We start from the raw sequence: 20,833 nt of genomic DNA on the forward strand, positions 1-20,833 counted from the left end.
AGGTAGATGGAATCATGAACTTTGAAAAATTGAATTCTTTGTATATTTCGCAGTACACTTAAAAAAATAAAAAGAAAAGAAAAAGAGTTTAGACGGTTAGCAAACAGTGCTGAGTTTAGTGAAAATATCTTGAACTCTACACAAGGGGTCTAGAGTTAGAAATGTAGGTCTCAGGATAGGGATTTGGAAATAAACACTAATCCAAATTTGTGCAATAGCACGAGTCAAGTAAACATCATAATAATAAAAACTAAAAATCAGACAGCACTGAGAATGACCCACGGTCAGCAAAGACTGCGGCAGTGATGCAATATGATGTGCCTTTTCTCAGGAATAGCTCTGCTATCTGGAACATTCTTTCCGTTGCACAAACGGCTCCTTCAAAATCACCTCCTTCAGAAAGACATCTGCTGACCCAGAATGAGAAACACTCGACGTGTAATGACTTCAGTGTTAGCTTCATACACGCTTTGGGAGTCGTTTATATCACAGCGATCTCCATTGTCTTGCACGGCTGTGATTGATGAGCAAACCTTACTGATAAGCATGTTTTCATATGGCGTATGGATCTGCTCTGATCGCCGGTCACAGAGGACAAAAAGACCAGACCATTTCCCTCGTACAGTAAAACTGAGGACGGAGGAAATAAGATAAAGTGATGAAACTCTCCTATCAGACTAATAATATATATAATGATACTTTATTCACCCTCAGGCCGAGCAAGACTGAAAAAGTTTAGGAGAAATTCAACTTTCCATCACTTGTTCATCATTGGATGCTCTGCAGTGAATGGGTGCCGTCAGAATGAGAGTCCAAACAGCTGATAGAAACATCACAAACTTCTGGCTGAAATGCCGATCCATAATCCTTTCCTTTGAATTTAGAAACATCTTAATGATGGATTTGCTTCTTCCAAACATGCAGAATTTCTCTTCTCAAGAATTGATGGACTGGAGCGATGTGGATTATTGTGATGTTTTTATCAGCTGTTTGGACTCTCATTCTGACGGCACCCATTCACTGCAGAGCATCCATTGGCGAGCAAGTGATGTAATGCTACATTTCTTCAAATCTGATGAAGAAACAAACTCCACTACATCTTGCATGGCCTGAGGGAGAGTACATTTTCAGCTAATTTTCATTTTTCGGGGGAACTGTTCCTTTGAATGTACTCAAATCACTTTGGATTAAAGAAGAAACTAAACATCAAATTAGTAATTAGTACTATGTCACAACAAATCCATCAGAAAAAAAAGAAGATATCCATGATTTCTGCTTTGGAAGAGTTTTGCAAAAAAAAAAAAAAAAGCACAAAGCCACGAGTGACCCCGGATCTCTCAGCGTCTGCAGTAATGCTTTTGGCTCACCACCACATTTTTTTCTGACAATAGGTGTGGGCTGCAGCAGAGAGATGATCTCACCACAGGGCCTGCTTTGGCTGTAATGATATAATGTTAATTCTGCGTCCCACGACTGTGTCATTTTTAGAGACACACACCCTCTTCCTGAAGGAGTGAAGACTGACACTATACAGCCTTGAGTACTAACAGGTGAAGAGTTTAACATTTTATACATGCCCAGTATCACAGCTCATATGAAACAACTCCTTCAAAAACAAACACACTTCCCTATTTTATAATGGACTGCTTGCAAACGTGTTCTTTGCATGCCATTAAGAAGCCGATTCCTATGGACATAAAATGTGACTACTACATCACTATATCAACTAACTACCCTTAAATAAAAAGTACTGTGGATGCACCATGGTAAAGTGATGATAATCAAAGGATTACATTACTATTCAAAAATGAAAGATTTTTAAAAAAAGTCTCTTTTGCTCACCAAGGCTACATTTATTCAATCCAAAAAATTAAAATAATAGTTTTCTATTTCAAATTTTAAAATGTCATTTATTCCTGTGATTAAATCTGAATTTTCAGCATCATTCCTCCAGTCTTCAGTGTCACATGATCCTTCAGAAATCATCAGAATATGCTAATTTGCTGCTTAAAAAACATTTCTGATTATTATCAGTTTTGAAAACAGTTGTGCTGCTTCATTAATTTATTTGGAATCCATGATACCATTTTTGATTAAATTAACAGCATTATAATTGTAATTATAAATATTATAATTGTCTTTAAAGTCACTTTTTAGATCAATTGAATGCATCCTTGATGTATAGAAGTATTAATTTCTTTAAAATAAAATAAACTTTTAGTGTATCATATTCATATAATGATATTTAAATTACATTGGACTAAAAAAAAAAAGCTAAGAATACCATGGTACAGTACAAACCCAAAGACCCTTTAACTCTGATATATACTATGATACTCAATGATAATCATAATCAAATAGCAAGTTATTACTATGTGCATTGGTCATGCTATGGTCCTAAACACATACTTTAATTCGATTTTAAAAATACCATGGAAGTACCATGGTACATATAGTTCTGAATGATTAATATTCAATGTATTTACTTTGTTCTCAAAGTAATTTAACAAACACCTTAGCATGCCATGCACTTTTCGTAAGCACATGTTTTAGTTAACTCAATCAACAGTGATGTTAGTTGACATTTAGGACCTACATGCGTTTTGTTAAAAATAAACTAAACACATTTCAATTAACTAAACACACCACCTAAACAATTGGCCTCTGTTTTGTTGTCATGGTGACGGCGTGGCCCGACGGTATGAGCATGAGCTTGTTGTTGTTTCTCACATGGAGGTGCAGAATTGGAGCACTGATGTCATGCACCATGTCTTATCTCTGCTCATCAGGTCATTAGCTCAGACGCTAACTGTGGCCCATGATTCAACACTGGGCCACTCATTCCTGCGAGCATGAAAGAAATCAGACACGTTTGTTCTCACAAACTGCTGCCAGACCATTTCCAAGTGTCCATACACGCGAACCCTGGTATTGCATGGTGCCTCCACTTTGTGACAGCATGCATTGAGAGTCTAAACAAATGCAACTCTTCTCGTTCTGCTCACCCACATGTGGACTTCCTCCACAAAGCTGAAATGTTTAGACAGAGCCTAAGGTCCAGAGAGAATATCGAGTCACACAGGCTGATTTAAAGCATCATCCCTGTGACTGACGACTTCAAAGTGCTGCAGGGCTGCCAGCCGGCTCCCGTGAGCCCGTGTCAGAGGAACTCCTTCAGTAGGAAATGGAAACGCTGAGCGCAATCTGATGAAGCGCTTCCTGAAAGCTCCCCGTATTCACAATGAAGTCAGAGACAAGCAGATTTGTCAGTTGCATGGTCACCATGCACAAACACAAATAAAACGACTGTAGATATTGATACTTCCTGCAATACGGTTGGTAAATTGTTTTTTTTTTTTATTGTTTTATCTATTTGCCATGTTTTTCTAGATTAAGTAAAAAAAATAAAAAATCCCTCCCTCAAATCTTTAGATGTGGCTTGAGACCCTCATGCAGTTCAGTAAATCTGAAGGATTTTTAAAATAACAAAAATCATAAAAAACAAAATCAAACATCAACAAGGCAAAAGGGATATCAACAAAAAGAAAAAAGCAACAACAAAAAAACAAAACACAGAAATAAAGTATCATAAAACTGTAATATATATATACAATACACACACACACACACACACACACACATATATATATTTATATATCTGTGTGTGTGTGTGTGTATGTGTGTGTGCATGCGTGCGTGCTTGCATGTGTTTTTATACAGTTTATTATTTGCAATTGACATGTTGACATATATATATATATATATATAGATAGATAGATTTATACACACACACACACACACACCTATATATATTAAATACATACACTCATATATATTAAACACACGCACACAAATAACTATGTACAAATACAGTATATCAACAGGTTTACAAAGCCACCACTCAATTCTGCCATTCAAAGCATCATAAGCATTCCTATATTGAAGATAAAAACTAAAAATGTTTAGAAGTACACAACATACCTTTTTGATATGGTCCCAAGTCACAGGTCTCTCCGTTCACAGAGGACTTTGTGTCAAAGTCGGCAAAGACTTCAAAAACGTATAAAAAGAAACGTCCACTTTAATGTCCATCTGTTCCTGGAATAAAGCATCACAAAGACACTCCTTCTTGTGGTCCGGTCTTTACGTTGTCTTCTGTTCCTACTGAGACGGTCCGAGTACTAGCAGTCTGTGAGAACTGTATTGTCCTCAATCCAAGTCTGAGCGAGCAGAATGACTGAGAAGAGAGAGAGAGAGAGAAAGAATGACCAATAGGAAGAGAGGCAGAGATGGCCAGATCTGGTTGATATGAATCCTGCTCACTTCTTTTGCCTATTCAACGTCCTGGATGAGGGAAAGACGGTACACAGAGACAGTTAAAGCATCTGGAGAGACCCCTCACTCGTATGTTCTGACCCGTGAACTAAGTGTTGACTAAGAGCTAATTTTAACTCGTGCGCTCAGTCTCTCGTAGCGTTTAGCAGCTGAGGGGGTTGAAACAGACGTCTGTGAACCCTGCTGACAGCTGGACCACAGTATTCCCCCAAATCAGGAAAAGACTGTCATAAGTACACAAGCAGTCGCTGGGATAGAAATAAACTTTCTGTGTCAGGTACATCAAACACTGGCAGCTGAAGTAAAAACAGTGTAGGGACAAAAACTAGTATTTGAGAGCATATCAGAGTCAATCTGTCAAGAAAATATCCAGGTCACATTTCACACCATCTTTTGCAACATTATAAATGCCTTTACTGTCACTTTTCAACGGAATGCATCCTTGCTGAATAAAAGTATTAACTTATTTAAAAAACCAACATAATGTACAGATTTACATTTCTTTTTGTATTTGTAAAATATCCTGATGCTATCCTGATGATTATAGGACTCAAAATGAGATTTTTATGATTTATGATACTGAGAATTAAGAAAGCACTGATCTTAAAATAGGTATGCACAAGTGCCACAAGTGTGACAGCATGTCATGACAAACACTGACACAAAAGTGTCAGAAATGTCACAGTCATTTAAACAGGCTTGTGTTTACAGCCGTTTCTATAAAGCTGTTTGGCAACAACACTTGTTGTCTTGCTTATGGTAACATGTTAATACTATGATATTCTTCATGGAACCATGCAAAAACAAATGGTATTTTGAGCGCAATGTAAATACCAAATGGTACACGAGTAATCATTCATAATAAAAAAAAAGGTATTACATCTGTACCTCATTTCCATCACAGTGTTTTTTTTTTTTGTAAGTAAAGTCACAGAAATCTAAATAAACTGGGATGCATAGAAGAGTGTGTTACCTGAATGAACCATCAAGAAATGTTCCGAAAAAATGCAATATATTACAACCATGCACAGCATCACCCACAGATGTAAATCTGTCACATGAATGCTGTTTTTCTGTCAATCTACTACACAAGACATCATAAACAACAACACAATGCTAGTTTACATCATCTTTAGCCCTGACTGTGGGCTGCACTGAAGCATTCCTGCATTTTGTTTCATTTTAGAGAGTTATAATATGTAGATTAATGTACAGCAGTGACACAGAACAGTCATTCATGAGATACAGAGCTCATTTGGACAGAGATTTCATTGTCATTTGGTTGACCATTCATTTAGAGTTAACAGTGTAAAACACTGCACTCTACCGGCTGCTCTGACAAACAAAATACGAAATAGCAAATATCTTAGGCGTGGGTTCGATTTTGATATTTTTGGGGAGACAACAGCAGAAATACCTAATTTCACATACATAGATAAAATCTGGTGGCTCTAAACCTCTCTTTTCTTTCTCTATATTATTCAGAGCTGATCTAGACCAGTATATGGAAACTGTCCAAAGTTATTTTAATCCTATCAAAACTGTATCTCTATATTCAACCTATGTGTCTTTTTAATATATAAATGTATTACTTTTTTAACCTGGCAACACATCCTTTACAACAATTAACAAAAAACAAAAAAAAAATGCTGAAGTTCCGATCTGAATCAAACGATTACAAACCCACTCCAAAGTCCCAATGATTCACGATCTGTGCTCCGAAGTCCTGATTTGAATCAAAAGATTCACTTACTCTGTTTGAAGTCCCGATCTGAATCAAATGATTCTTGAAATGGCCTCTGAAATCCCGATCTTAAAGAAATGATTTGCGATACTCATTCCGAAGCTTCGACTTCGAAGTGCGTATCACAAATATTTCAATTTGTGAATTGTTTTGTGAACCCAACCTGAATTTCAGATATTAATCAAAAGATTAATGAACACGTTCTAAATCAAAATATTTGCGAACTCGCTGAGAAGTCTTGATCTGAATCAAATGGTTCAGTATAAGTGCTACAAAGTTCCGAACGAATTCAAATTATTTTGTATACACTCGTTACGAAGTCCCAATCTGAATAATGATTCACAAACCTGCTCCAAATCAAACTATTTGTGATTCGCACTCTGAAGTTCAGAAGTTCCAATCTGAATCAGAAAGTTCACAAACCCACTCCAAAGTTCTAATCTAAATTAAATTATTTGCTTTCCATGCTCCGAAGTTCCTAACTGAATCAAAAGATTCATAAACTTGCTCCAAAGTCCCAATCAAAATCAAATGATTTGTGATACGGGCTCTGAAATCCCAATCTAAAACCTAAAACAAATGATTTGTGATAACAGTTCCAAAGTCCAGATCTGAATAATGATTTGTGAACCATGATTTTAGATCGGGACTTAGAAATGCCTATCACAAATCTATTTCTTTGAAATGATTAGCAAACCTGCTCTGAAGTCCCAATCTCAATCAGATGTTTTGTGATATAGGCTCTGAAATCTGTTCTAAAACAAAAGATGGGCTCTGAAATCCCTAACAATATAAAACAAATGTTTTGTGATACCTTTCCGATGCTTTGATTTCGAAGCGTGTATCACATATGCTAAATGATTCACAAACCTGCCCCTAATTTCAGATATGAATCAAAAGATCAGTGAACCCGCTCCAAAAGTTCCCATCTAAATCAAAATATTTGCGAACTCTCTCCACATTCCTGATCTGAATCAAATGGTTCACAATAAGTGCTCCAAAGTTCCAATCTAATTCAAATGATGTGATAAACTCTTTTAGAAGTCCCAATCTGAATGATGATTCACAAACCCGCGTCAAATCAAACCATCAGATGCCATCACCTCAAGCAACTGAATGAACTTTAAACACACTTTATTATACAGTTAATTTAAGGCAACCTCCGTCTTTCACATTATCTCCCGTTGCCTCGCCGATTCTTTTCTGTAGCTACTCTGATTGTAATATAACAAAAGAAACACGTATATATCTATCTATAAGACAATCACTTTCAATATGGAGGCACGTTCGTGATAAACTACATTTCCCGAGTCGTTCCGAGGCGTGCGGCGTGACGTCAGTGCGGCTGCTGTCAGTCAGACAAAGACAGTCAGTCAGTCAGGGCGAGTCTTCCTCGCAACATCACATAAACTATCATCTTCATAACCTGACAGAGCGCATTAAATGATCTGCTGCGCTGAGATTCTGTGTAGTTTCCTCATTCCAGGTAAGAAATGTGATTTTATCCTTGAGGAGAGTCAGTTTTGTGATTGCTCGTGCTAAGCTAACTAGCCGCCTGGATAATTCAGTTCGTCTTGTTTATGTTGTTAAAGCAAGCTTCGTGATTTAATTTTAATCGACATATATATATTGTTTAAATCTATATAGGTTTGTTTAAATGCTTAGTTTATATAGTAATATAAAAGTCATGCAATGAGTTATGTAGTCAGTTTTCTTAGTCAGAAAAGGGCTTAATTCATGTATTTATTTGTGCATATTTGTTGTATTTACATATTAATAAACAATCGTGTGAATAACTCGCTGAGATTTATTTGTTTCTGCATGTGTTATTTTAAGCCCTTCTGTAGTCTGTCTGCAGAGGTCAGGATACATGAGTCATGCAAAACTTATTTTTGTTTCTATAGTTTTAAAATGCCCAGTTTGATTCGTTATTTAATAAGTGCTTGTTTAATATATGCATGTTTATTTATATCTCGTTTGTACGCTGGAGGTCTTTTTGGATATGCTGTTAGTTTTCATGCACAGAGATGATGGGCGTATATCTGTGCTTTTATCACTACCATATGACATACATTAGGGGAAAAAAAATGATATCTTAAAAACAAAGTCTGGGCTTTGAAGGTCAACCGAAGCCCCTTCACATGCAATGCAAAGATGCAAATGAAGTTTAACTAAAGTGATTTGCTAATAATCCTCATAGACTTGTTCTGATCTGCATTCATAACTTGAGTTTCTAGTATCTGTCAGAGGATGTGAGGAGCGTTCAGATGCATGGAAAAAAGATTTCTTTCTTCTTTTTATGCACACTACTATTTATAGAAGCTCCTGGTGAAGTCTGTTGCAACACCTACATGAATAAATAAGCAAGTAAGCTGTTAAAATGCATCCTGTCCCCATTTCAATGTATATTAGCTTGCTGTGTTTTAGATATTGAAAGGTTTAAAGGTTAAATGTACACTTAAGTCATACAACTTTCACCAAACCATACCTCTATAACCATTAATCAAATTAATAATTATTTACACAAAGTGAACTATAGCGTGCTGTGTACTACTGTTTGTTGCTAGGTTTTGGAAACCACAAATGGAGAACATTGTAAAAACAGCCAAAATAGTGGAACGTCAAAGTTTTAATAGAGCAAAAAAAACAAAAAAAACCATCAGACACATTTTCCATCCTGCTAAATTCAGTCTAATTTTGCGTTTCACGATGACCGCTTCTCCATAATCTGTAGTTGTTAAATGAAAAGAAGAAGGCTGCATTGATTCTCATGTGGATTATTATTTAAAGCTCTCGGTGAACTCATTTGACTTGTGTGCATGCAGTCAGATGAGCTAATGCACGTGTGCATACGGTGCAGGACTGCACCCTTAACTTGCAGTCTCTGCAGCTGTGGCTTCATAAAGAGCCCTGCAGTGAACGCCTGCAGTATTTAATGCCACATGATCACTAATGCAGCAGGGCTTATGGGTGAGACCCTCTGTGCATGTTAAGAGATGTCAGAGGAGGATCGCTCGCATGCATGACAAAAGACGGCGATTTGTGTCTTTCATCGCACACACAATTTCTGCCTCAGTTAAAAGCCTCGCTGTGATATATTTTTAGAAACCCACATCGGCTGCCACCTTCCTATCACAGACTTTTATAAGGATCATCTGAGATCTAAGTGGAAGCAATTATGCTGTACAAGAGCTTGCTGAGCCCTTTTTGTTTTTTTTTTGCAGCGAGAGCTTTGGCTCCAGCGGTGTAAGGTTAATGGTTAACTTGAGTAAATATAGTAGGTCTGGTATAATGGAAAACCCCAAAACAGTGAGGAATTTCACAGTAAAGCAGCTGTGGGATAAGGATGGTTAAATTAGATGATTGATTGCCACTGGGTTGCCAGTCTTTCCCAATTATTTTTGCTGCAATATAAAGCCAAAATAAAGATTATTAATTGTCAAGCATCACTATGTTTGTTATTGTTCAAAATAGCGGTTTTACGTGCAGTTCAAGTGAGAAGAACGTAGTTAAAATGTAACCTGGTTGGCTTGTCATCTATTACAACCTGGTATTAATATGACTATGCGTAACCATTAGCTTAATATAAAACCATGTGCTCTAGATTAGAAGGTTAGACAAAGCATGCTCAGTATTTGCATTCTGCTTTAATCTGGAGTTACATAAACTCCATCCGTCATTGGGTGGTATGGTTTCCTTGACAACAGCGACAGTAATTGCTCGTGCTTGTTGATGAAAGCCGTCTTGGATAAACAGAATTTTAAGTAGGTCAGATGAATCCTGCTTTATTCATCATAACTCATGAGATGGCGGAGCACTTGAAATTATGATAATTCATGCGTTTGTCGTTGGATCCAAGTCTTGACATGTTTGAGTGAATTCCGCATTTGTTCCTTCCCAACTATTCTTATAGCATATGCATTAGTAGAAAGCTGTGCAGAGTTAGTAAATGTACAACATGTATCCCACAATGCAATGCACTGGACATTGTGTTGACAATCTGACAGTTCCAGACTAAAAAGAAATGACCATTTAACTAAGCTGTTAACTTAGTATAAGAACAGTTCAGTGAGCAAGTCATTGGATCGATTCAAACCATTTAAACATTAACTAAAGCATTTGAGAGAGATTTGTGAATTTTATTAAGGATAGTTATAAGAGCACCAGTCTCAAAAGTATTTTAAGTGTCTGTTGTTGCTTCGTGCAAATATGCTGAATTGCAGTGCACTGACTTAAACTCTTATGAATTAATTTAATAATGACTCCTCAATCTTGGCAATCAGATGTTGAAGAATATGTATACAAAATATGCTTATAAAGTTGTGCATTTTGTATAATAATAACAGCAAGCCCTGTGATGAATGAATCAAAAGCAACATCACCCATTATTTTTAACTGTTTGTTTGGAATTCTTAGGTTATTGTTTTACAGGTGGTTAGTTGATCAATATTGTGTGTTCTTTTTAATAACACTTTTATTTTAAAATCTTTATTACATATATTTTATAATATAATAAAGTTGAAAATCTTATATCCATATATATCCTGTTAACTGTCACCCCCTCCCGTATACAGGACGCCTACGTTTACTTCACTATATTACTATGAAATCCTAATCTAATCATGACAAACTGTATATTGTTGGAAAGGTCTAAGACTCCTTAATAGATAGCATATCAATCTTTTTTGTTAAAAATTAGGTAGGAAAAGTAATAATACATTTATGGCAAAAGTATGCACCTCAAAAACCACACATCATAACAGTAGTTCTGACCTTTGTCAAAAAAAAAAGTCTTCTTTGTTGCCTTTTTCTCCATCACATTTTAGAAATCATCAGAAATGATATATCGCTTGAAAACTTAAAATCTCAAAATTCATCCTTTTAAACCCATTTTTAAATCGAACATTGCATTACCATGAAAACAGTACATCAAAATCATGTTACAAATTGTTTTCAGTCATGAATTATAAAAATGCAGGTTTGGATCATGCACTTTCAAGTCTATGTTCAAAAATGTGAGTGACAGTTAACAGGTTATACACACACACACACACACACACACACACATTTTAATATATCAAGTATAAACCTGAGTTGCAATGTTGAATAAAGTTTAAGATATTTATTGTTGCATACTGTTGGTATACTTTCTTTTTAAATAATAGGGACTGCACACAGAATTGCACAGTATATCTTTATATTTGTTTTCCTAGTTTATGACCATTTTAGTAGCATTGTGGAGTCCTGAGAATGCTTGGTATTTGTCAGTATGCAAAAATTCCGTTCTCAATGTAGCATCTGTTTTGTTTTCTTCTGACAGCAGCCACTGATGCACATGTGATTGATGTGGATTGTGTTCCATGATGTTTTCTTCTGTGTCTCTTCAGAATGTCTCACTACACAGATGAGCCACGCTTCACTATCGAACAGATCGACCTGCTGCAGAGACTGCGGCGTACAGGTATGACCAAACCCGAGATCGTGCACGCGCTGGACACCCTGGAGCGGCTCGACCGCGAGCACGGGGACAAGTTCGGCCGGCGCGGCCCGTTGGACTCCAACGCCACCAACAGCACCACCTCCAGCACTACACCCACCTCAAATAACACTAGCAACGCCATCATGGCGTCCTCCTCCACCACCTCCACATCAACGCAAACGCAGTTCCACGGTAATTTATCGCCATCGCCCAGCAACAGTTACGCCACGTCTCCACCTGCCGTCTTACCTTCGCCGGTCTCGCTGGTCGCAATGGCGCAGAATGGGCGGGACGCTTTGGCGGCGACGCCCAATGGGAAGCTGTCGCCAAACCGTTACCCAGTGAACAGTGCGGCGGCGGTGAGATCGTACGGGCTGGATGGCTCAGAGGAGGACCTGGATATAGATGACAAGGTGGAGGAGCTCATGAGGTCAGTCAGTCAGGGTTATTATAGTTAACTATAGGGATGCACGATCATGATTCTTCATGGCCGATTCCGATACCGATATTTTACAAACAAACTGGCGATTCCGATACCGATTTTTTTTTTTAATCTTTAAGCAACAAACAAGAAAGAAGGAAAGTGTGCATAAACAGAAAAGATGTTTATTTGGTATTTAATAGGCCAAACTGGCTTTTGGCTATTGAAAACAATAACCTTAACCGTCTGAAATTAACAGCAGTATGTGCACAGTAAGCAGACTACATTTAAAACATAGATGGTACAGACATCAGCATTTAGCTTTCGATCCTGAACTGTGTTGAAACCACAGAGAACTGGCCTTGTGTTAAAAGATGGACTGTAACATGTGAAATTAAAGGCAATAACTGCATAGTTCTACAGTCCAAACAACACAATCAACACACATTCAATAAGATGTTTCTTAATGAGCATTCAGTATTTGTTTTAGTTTTTACATTTGGTAAAAAAAAAAAGGCCTTTACCAGTGAAAAAGCTATATAAATAAACTAAATAAGCTATATAAATAAAGCTATATAAATACATTATTCCAAAATGTTAAAATCAAACAATGTTGGTGCGAATAAAACAAAGATGCAAAGTGTTTCTTTCATCCAATTAAAATACAATTATTGTAATGATTCACATTTTTTTAATTGAGCCAATGAAAAATAAATAACTATTGTCTCAAGTTAAAAAATATAGATGTGAATCATTACCCTCAAAAAAATAAAATAAATAAATATATATATATATATATATATATATATATATATATATATATATATATATATATATATATATATATATATATATAAACTAAAAGTTACACTCTCTAAACCTGTCCTGAATTGAGCGGTGGTGGTGTGTGGCTGTGTTTACCGGTTGTAAGCAGGGTCATTTTTCTCGGAGACGTTCTTCGATGAGTTTGATGACTGAATCTTCACAGGTGTTGAATTGCAGCTGTCATGTTTGCGTCCTGTGATGTGTGCAGGCGGGACAGCACCCTGGTGAAGGAGGAAATCAAAGCCTTTCTGGGCAACAGACGTATCTCACAAGCCGTGGTGGCTCAGGTCACAGGTCAGTCCCTCATCATCCTATTACCCCAATTCATAAAACATCAGCATCATTACAGAAATGCACAATGTAAGTCAATGGGGCAGGACATTGCACTGTAATATACTTAAAAATGGTAAAATTGTTATCTAGGTCTTCTGCATGACCCAAAGAATGTTTTGAGACCAGACCCTGATTACAATTGGCTAATGTAATGTAAAGTTATTAGCATTTTTGGAAATTTCTTTTTTAATGATTAATGATTCGTTTAACAGTGTTGACCAATAGGTGGCGCTGTTACCAAATTAATGTGGCATGGTCAGTGTGAGGTGACAGTGGCACATGCAAAGTTTGGTTGCAGTTTGTCTATAACGTTGATGTGTTAAACGATGACCGTTTTATATATTGACAAAAAAATCATAAATTTTTGCCAGTATGGTCCAAAGATGATCCGAATCAAATTTGATACAAATTGGACCAAAGATCTAGGAGGAGTTTGAATAAGTAGGTATTCAACAAAATAAAATGACAGATAGGAAGTTCGTCTGACTATGGCATTGTCATTTTGCATATTACATCCCAAATTGAATATTGCTACCCATATGCTTCCATATGTTCTTGCCATGACCCAAAGAATATATTGATACCAGTTTTATTACAAAAGGCCAATTTTATCAAACGTTATTATCATTTTTTTAAATGTCATAACTTTTGACCACAAGGTGGCGCTGACCCCAAGTTTTTTGATTGCTTTAACTGCATGGTGCCGAAGACACCTACCGACTTTCGTAACAATATGCTAATTTATAATATAAAACTTTTTTTTTTTTTTTTTGACAAAATTCAAAATGGCTGGCATGGGATGTTTTGTGATTTTTGGACAAAATTCTTAAGTTATAAGCATAAATATCCATTTTCCATATCTCCTGATCACTAGGTCGTGTTATGCCCAAACGCAGCATGTAACCTCAGGTCATGCTTGTGATGAGATGGACCAAGTTTGGTCTGAATACGATAAAGTTAAAAATTTGTTTGCGTGTTTTTAAAAAAACGGTTTGACTAATCGATTTGAATTCCATTTCATGGCATGGTCTGAAGATGATCTGGTTAAATATATTTGTGAAAATTGGAGCAATGGCCTAGGAGAAAAGTGGGAAATTAAAGGAAAAGGAATTTTGTTTCTAGCCCTTACGGTTCAAAAGTTATTAGCATAAACATGAGTGAAACTTTGGACAAGTGGTGGCACTAGAGAGTTTGAGTAAGAGATGCCAAACTTGCTATGGTCAATGTTGAGACTGTCTTTTATCCGTGTGCCAAATTTCACAACTTTCCCACAAGCGGTTCTGAGGTGGACTGCCATAGACTCAAGTGCGGAAGTAGAACACGGATACAATAGGTGCTTTTGCACCTTCGGTGCTTGGCGCCTAAAAAAACAATGGCTTTAATAATATCCTATTGTTTGATAGAATCTCTTACTGACCTTGTATTTGCAACGCACAGGAAGTTAATCTGCCAAGAACAGTAGTCCATCGTCTAAAGGGTTTAGACTTCACCGGTTAAATATACAGACAATTTAGACTTCACAGCTCAAGTAACACTATTGTACTGAAACATTTACACAGTTCAAAATGACTGTCTGTGGTAATCGACAGCATGTACCAGATGCTCTGAAACTAGAACATTCATTGAAATCACGTGTGACGCGACATATGATAAATCTCTTTGATTTCCATCAGAATTTACAAATTGATCACTTTGATGGTTGTTTGGTTTTCAATTTTGCCACTCGCCACTTAATGCAGCAGTTAATTATTCACAGTTATCTTGTTTCACTTAGATTTATATTAAACAGTATGTTCTGATTAACTAAGATTGTGTCGTGACTCGCTTTACAGCCTTCTGTGTTCAGCGAGGACAGAATGCGCAATAGATTTAACCAAATTCTGAATGTAAGATGAACTGTTGTTTTGTTATTGTTCTGTCTGTCAGTTTGACTCTGACTTGTGCATTCATTTGTTTTGTGTTTGTGTGCGTCAGGCATCAGTCAGAGCAGAATCTCTCACTGGCTTCTCCAGCAGGGCTCAGATCTCAGCGAACAGAAGAAACGAGCTTTCTATCGCTGGTACCAGCTGGAGAAGACAACGCCAGGTCAACCAACTTTGCTTGTTTGACTGTATGTGGTTAATTATACGAAGATAAGCTTGAACTCAATTACAGGCTAAAATGTTTAAATACGCTGCCATTCACAAGTTTGGGGTCAGTAAGATTTTTATTTTTTTTGAAAAATTTGTTTATTTAGTAAGGATGCATTAAATTATTCAAAACCGACAGTGGTGGCTCTTATTGTGTTATATTTCTATTTTAAATAAATGCTGTTCTTCAGTTCATCCTGAAAAACAGTATCATGGTTTACACAAAAAACACTGAAAACAATCAGAAAGGTTTCTTGAGCAGCAAATCTGCAGTTTTGATCACCAATAAATTACATTTTATAGTATTTTTAAATAGAAAACAATGGTTTTAAATCGATTGTTCACAGTATTATTGTTTTTACTGTATTTTTGATCAAGTAAATGCAGACTTTGTGAGCAGAACCCAGACTTCTTTTAAAAATGTTTGAATTGTAGTGTATATACTAATTATTTATATTTTAGGTGCCACATTAAATATGCGGCCCACCCCTGTATCTCTGGATGAGATGGAGTGGCGCCAGACTCCGCCCCCCATAAGCTCCGCCCCCGGAAGCTTCCGTCTGCGCCGAGGCAGTCGATTCACCTGGAGGAAGGAATGTCTCGCTGTGATGGAGAGGTGAGACAGAAAACGGCCCCATCTTATGTCTCAAAAACATTTCAAAGTAGGAATGAAATCTGTTCACTTCTTCAGCTCAAATCATGTCAAAAACAGGCTAGTCCGGCGAACTGTACAGTGGTTACACTTTGTTCTCTCTGCAGCTATTTCAGTGATAATCAATATCCAGATGAAGCCAAACGAGAAGAAATCGCGAATGCCTGCAACGCTGTTATTCAGAAGCCAGGTAGAAATGCTGGAGCATCTGAACTCGCACAGCTGTGCTGGTGTGAATATCTATTGCACTGCAAATTACAAAATGTATTAGCATTTTCGCAATCATCTTTGACCTTTCAATCTTTCCTGCCTAGGAAAGAAGTTGTCTGACTTGGAAAGAGTCACATCATTGAAAGTCTACAACTGGTTTGCCAACCGGCGCAAAGAGATCAAGAGGAGGGCCAATATTGGTACTGTGTTTTAACTGATTTATAGCAGAGCTACTATTGTAGTTTTTGGAAATATTTTCTGTTTACATTTTTTATTTCCCATTTTATTTTTAAAGATATTTTGTTGTGTGTTTTTGACTTTTTTTGTGTTATTATAGTTTTTATTCTTATAATGTTTTTGTACATCGTTAAGCTACATGCAGAAAATTTTGGAATTTTTCTTTGGCACCTAGCAGAATTTTTCTTTTTTTATGTATAAACTGTATATTTTTATTTCAGTTTTATTTATATGATTTATTTATAGTAAATTTTTCGTCTTGCTGAAGAAACATGTTCAAATCAGCCAGGAGTTTACCGGTTCGGTTACTAGTAGTCAATCGTTTGCTAATGTTTGTTTGTTGTGGTAGTAGTTTTTAAAGAGTTTCAGATGTTTCATGACAGGGTCTTTTTTCCAAGAAGCCACAATCTTGGAGAGTCACGGGATCGATGTACAGAGTCCTGGAGGACACTCCAACAGTGACGACATCGATGCTAACGACTACAACGAGCAGGTGAGAGAATCAAACGAGTCCTCTGAACTAAAGGAGCTGTCGTCTTTTTATTTAAAAGCTCAAATTCGGTTGAGCTGATCTCAGTGATTTCATTACAGGGTTGTGATGTTACCTATTTTGAAAAGAGAGGTGTGAACAGACCCTTTGGTTACTACCGTCTGGAGCCCACCTCACCAACACAGGTATCAGAGGAAAACAGAGAAGAAAAGCATTACACACACTTTATACACACAAATAATCAAAGTTCAAGATGAAGTTACATGCAGACTCTTAAAGGAAAGTCAGTAGCAAAAAACAGCCTGTTGTAGGGTCAGAGAGAGTAAAAATGGACACAAACTTAAAAAAAGGCTAACATAAGTGAATTTCTGGGGGTAAAATAAATCAATTAAAATAAAGAGTATTTTATTTTTAGAAATGTATTTTATAAATAATTGTAAGTGTGTGTGTGTGTGTATGTTAGGTCTGGGCAAGTTAACGTTGTTATCGCATTAATTGATCAATCATTAATTAATCAAAAATTATTTTATATGGGGCGTTAATGCAGTTAATTTAATATTATAAAAAACTGGCTTGTTTTATATTTAATTTAATTATATTAATGTAATAAGTTGAGATTTAGGCTACAATAAATATTTTAACTGCTACTATGTAACAGGAACACTGCTGTAAAAAGCGCTTTATTTGTTGAAAGTGTTTGCAAATCAAATGTTATTACACTTTTGTTCATATAGCAGTAGGCCTACTTTTAAATTAAGAAAATGTGCACAATACAGTACTTTTGAATGCATAACTTTTGTGCATAACTATGCAATTAATCACAGACAATAATGCTATTAATCGAAATAAAAAAAATTGTATCGTTGACCAGCACTTATATATATATATATATATATATATATATATATATATATATATATATATATATATATATATATATATATATATATATACACACACACGCACATATATACACACACGCACATATATATATATATATATATATATATATATATATATGGGCTGTCATGCAATTAAACGATTCAAATTTAAATGTAGAATCTTAATTCATCACATGATGTACCAAAGAAATTACCCCCAAAAAAACGTTGTGTTAAATTTAATATGTGGTATGTGTTAATTTTAAGGTGTGCCCCCCTCTTAACTAATTGCATAAAATTTACATTAAATCAACAGCCCCCCCCCCCCCCCCCAAAAAAAAAAAATTTTTTTAATAAATATTATACATTTATGATATTAGTGAATTATATTATTTTGACCAATCTAATAGTGAAATCAGTATGATAATAATTGCATGATAAAAAAAAATGCTTACAATGAAATCTAAAATTTTCCATTTAAAGCAAAAGTTTATTTTTACACGTTAACATACTACAAAAAAATTTTACTTTTGTAGCCTGAAATCAAATGTTCCACTGACGCAGTTGCTAATTCACGTACACGTCTCTTTATTAAGGATGATGCCGGCAATCACGCAGACCACCAGGACCCCATCTCTCTCGCCGTGGAGATGGCAGCTGTCAATCACAGCATCCTCGCCCTGTCCCGTCCGGGAGGCGTGGCCAGTGAAATCAAGACAGAGTCACTGGATGATGACTGAGGAAGACCGCGGGACGAAGAGGATCAATGAGTGTGTGTGTGGACGTCTGCAGACGTGTTTGTGGAGCAATGACCAAATCAAGAGCTCTGTCTCCAGCTTTTAGATTTCAATATCGCCTGCCATCGACACACCTGCTGAACCAATAAACACACCCAGAGTCAACGACACACACTCTTGACAGGAACTAATAAGTGGAAGGTCGTTCCACAATGTTTGGCTCTTATTTAAGCCTCCCGAACCCTTGCTGACCCAAACCTCGTACCTCATTCCAGTAACTTGTATAATGCTTGATGTGCTTCCTGTCTGTGTGCTCCAGTGACCCTCATTCTCACAGATAAGCTAAAGGCAGATGCAGATATCTCCTCCATTCCCACTACAGATGCTCTCAGTTAACAGGTTTCTACTTTACTTTTGTCACCGATTTCATCAAACAGCAATTGAGTGAATCTCATGAAAACCATCAAGAACACATTTCACAACAAAATGAAAGGGAAATTAATGTATTTTACATAAAATAAATAGACTGTAGAGGTTTGTATGCACATTTTAAAGCACATTTTAATCTCCCAAAATGCTGAAAATTGTCATTAAAATTTAAAGCGTTTATGGTTTTAAACTTACTGTATGCTGACTTGAAAAATAATAATTTAAAAAATATATATTAAAATTAAATTTTGAGGGAAAATGTGCGTAATTAAAAAATATCTTCAAAATGCAACATATTATTTTCCTTTTGGTTTGTGGATGAAATAAACCTGGATATATAGTGAGATTTATTCAATTATTTTTGATTTGAATCATGTTCAAATGCAGGGGGGTTGAATTATAATTGTAGTGAAACTTGAAAGATGTGGTTACATAACCACCAAAGCTCAAGTCTCCTGGACTCTAAATGAACCTGTATAGAGAGACTTAAGTCGACAGGACGGCTAGTTTTTATTTTTATTTTAAAAGTGTCGAGCATTACCCAAAGTGAATTTGGATTAAAGCGTTATTCTTATGTTTGCATTTATTTACATGCAGAGATTTCACACAAAGTGTCAAGACCGAAGCATCTGCTCTCATCGTGTTGAATATTAAATACGTCAACGTGAAATATCATTCCACTAAAATTTTGGCTCAAGTTGAACGCTGTCAGAATTATAACGTGCAAACTCCCACGAAGCTTTATTATTATTATTATTATTATGAAATGACATCAGAATTTCCGTGTTAATTATTGACGAAAGACTGACTGATAAATGTTTGTTCTGCTGCCACAGAGCTTCGAGAGTCTGAACTCTCATCTAACATAAGCTTGGTTCCAAAATGTAGCTTTTTTTAATTAAAAAAAGGTTCTAAGAGAACTTTATTCTCTCGCCGGGCTTCATTCATTGAAACGAGCAGCACGAATGATTCGTAGAGCCGTTCTTACATTAATGATCACAAAATCAATGCAACCCTTACCTAAAGTGACAAATTACTTAAGAATGGTTTTACAAACAGCTAAACAGAAATTGCTTCTGCGCGTCTAATGAATGAAGCCTCTAATCTTTCTCTATCTTACTGTGTACAATTGATATTTATGAAATGCCAATTTGTGTTTAATAATAATAATAATTCAAGATTCTTTTTTTATTTGATTGTTTTACACCGTTTTTATGTTTTACGTTCAGAGCAGTCTCCTGAAGCGTGTCTGATTCAGATCAAGCGCCCCCTTCACTCAAGAAACCTTTTTTTCCTACTGTAAGTTTGTTATATCTTAAACATTGCAGCGATACACAAAAAAGGTCATTTTCGAATGGCGTAATGTTCAAATGTGTTCAGTTGTCCACGTTTGTGTTATTACAGCATCTTTGTACGTGCCAAACTGCAGGATTATGTCAAGTACTGACATTTAAATGATCTATAACAGCAACATACAGATTCTGCAATTCTACAAGTAACTCGTTCTGTTGTCTGAAGTGTTTAGAGCAACGAACGGTTTTATTCAGTAATGTAACCCTGCTGGTTCAAAGGGGGTGCTTTCCATTTAGTTCCTCAGAGTGCATTTTCATGTCTATAAAAAACCTATAGGCTTATAAAAGCAACTGTATAGTTAAATAAGAAACTACGAACTTAAAGATTGTTTGAATCAAATAATTCTATGATTTCAAAGCATTCTGTTGTGAAACATGTATCTCCCATTTAAGAATTTAGTGCCTTTTTTGGACAGTAGACTGTTCTGTAAGTATACTATAGTATATATATATGAACTTTTTGTACAGTTTCTTTGTTTAAAATGACTTTTTTTAAAACTTGTGTTTATTTTAGTACTTTATCTTCTGGAAAATAAAGGTATATTGAAGATCAAGCGTGGGATATTATTCTTTTAGGAG

At 36.1% G+C, this 20,833-nt stretch overlaps 2 protein-coding genes across 7 annotated transcripts in view; one reads left to right on the plus strand and one right to left on the minus strand.

Annotated features, from left to right (window-relative positions):
- Positions 1-4,462, minus strand: part of LOC127983960 (filamin-A-interacting protein 1-like) — a 29,649-nt gene extending 25,187 nt beyond the window's left edge. For 2 of the 4 annotated variants that reach the window (XM_052586402.1, XM_052586403.1), the window contains exon 1: positions 3,982-4,412. The gene's annotated coding sequence lies outside the window, so the exon portion shown is untranslated. Of the gene's footprint in view, positions 1-3,981 lie in introns of all 4 variants that reach the window. The other 2 variants (XM_052586400.1, XM_052586404.1) reach the window with 2 other exon arrangements.
- Positions 4,463-7,397: 2,935 nt separating this feature from the next.
- hmbox1b (homeobox containing 1 b) lies at positions 7,398-20,802 on the plus strand. Of its 3 annotated transcripts, none has more exons than XM_052586406.1 (10): positions 7,398-7,565; positions 11,467-11,988; positions 13,013-13,098; positions 15,112-15,222; positions 15,729-15,882; positions 16,026-16,108; positions 16,233-16,328; positions 16,749-16,858; positions 16,957-17,040; positions 18,333-20,802. In XM_052586406.1, exons 2-10 carry the CDS (start codon positions 11,468-11,470, stop codon positions 18,474-18,476), a joined length of 1,389 nt encoding a protein of 462 aa, XP_052442366.1. In that variant the 5' UTR covers positions 7,398-7,565; position 11,467; the 3' UTR covers positions 18,477-20,802. The 3 variants fall into 3 exon arrangements, with proteins under 3 accessions (XP_052442366.1, XP_052442367.1, XP_052442368.1); XM_052586407.1 differs by having other exon boundaries at positions 16,764-16,858; XM_052586408.1 differs by having other exon boundaries at positions 16,767-16,858.
- The last annotated feature ends 31 nt before the right edge of the window (positions 20,803-20,833 follow it).

This window comes from Carassius gibelio, chromosome B20 (assembly GCF_023724105.1).
Source record: "Carassius gibelio isolate Cgi1373 ecotype wild population from Czech Republic chromosome B20, carGib1.2-hapl.c, whole genome shotgun sequence".
NCBI classification, from domain to species: domain Eukaryota; kingdom Metazoa; phylum Chordata; class Actinopteri; order Cypriniformes; family Cyprinidae; genus Carassius; species Carassius gibelio.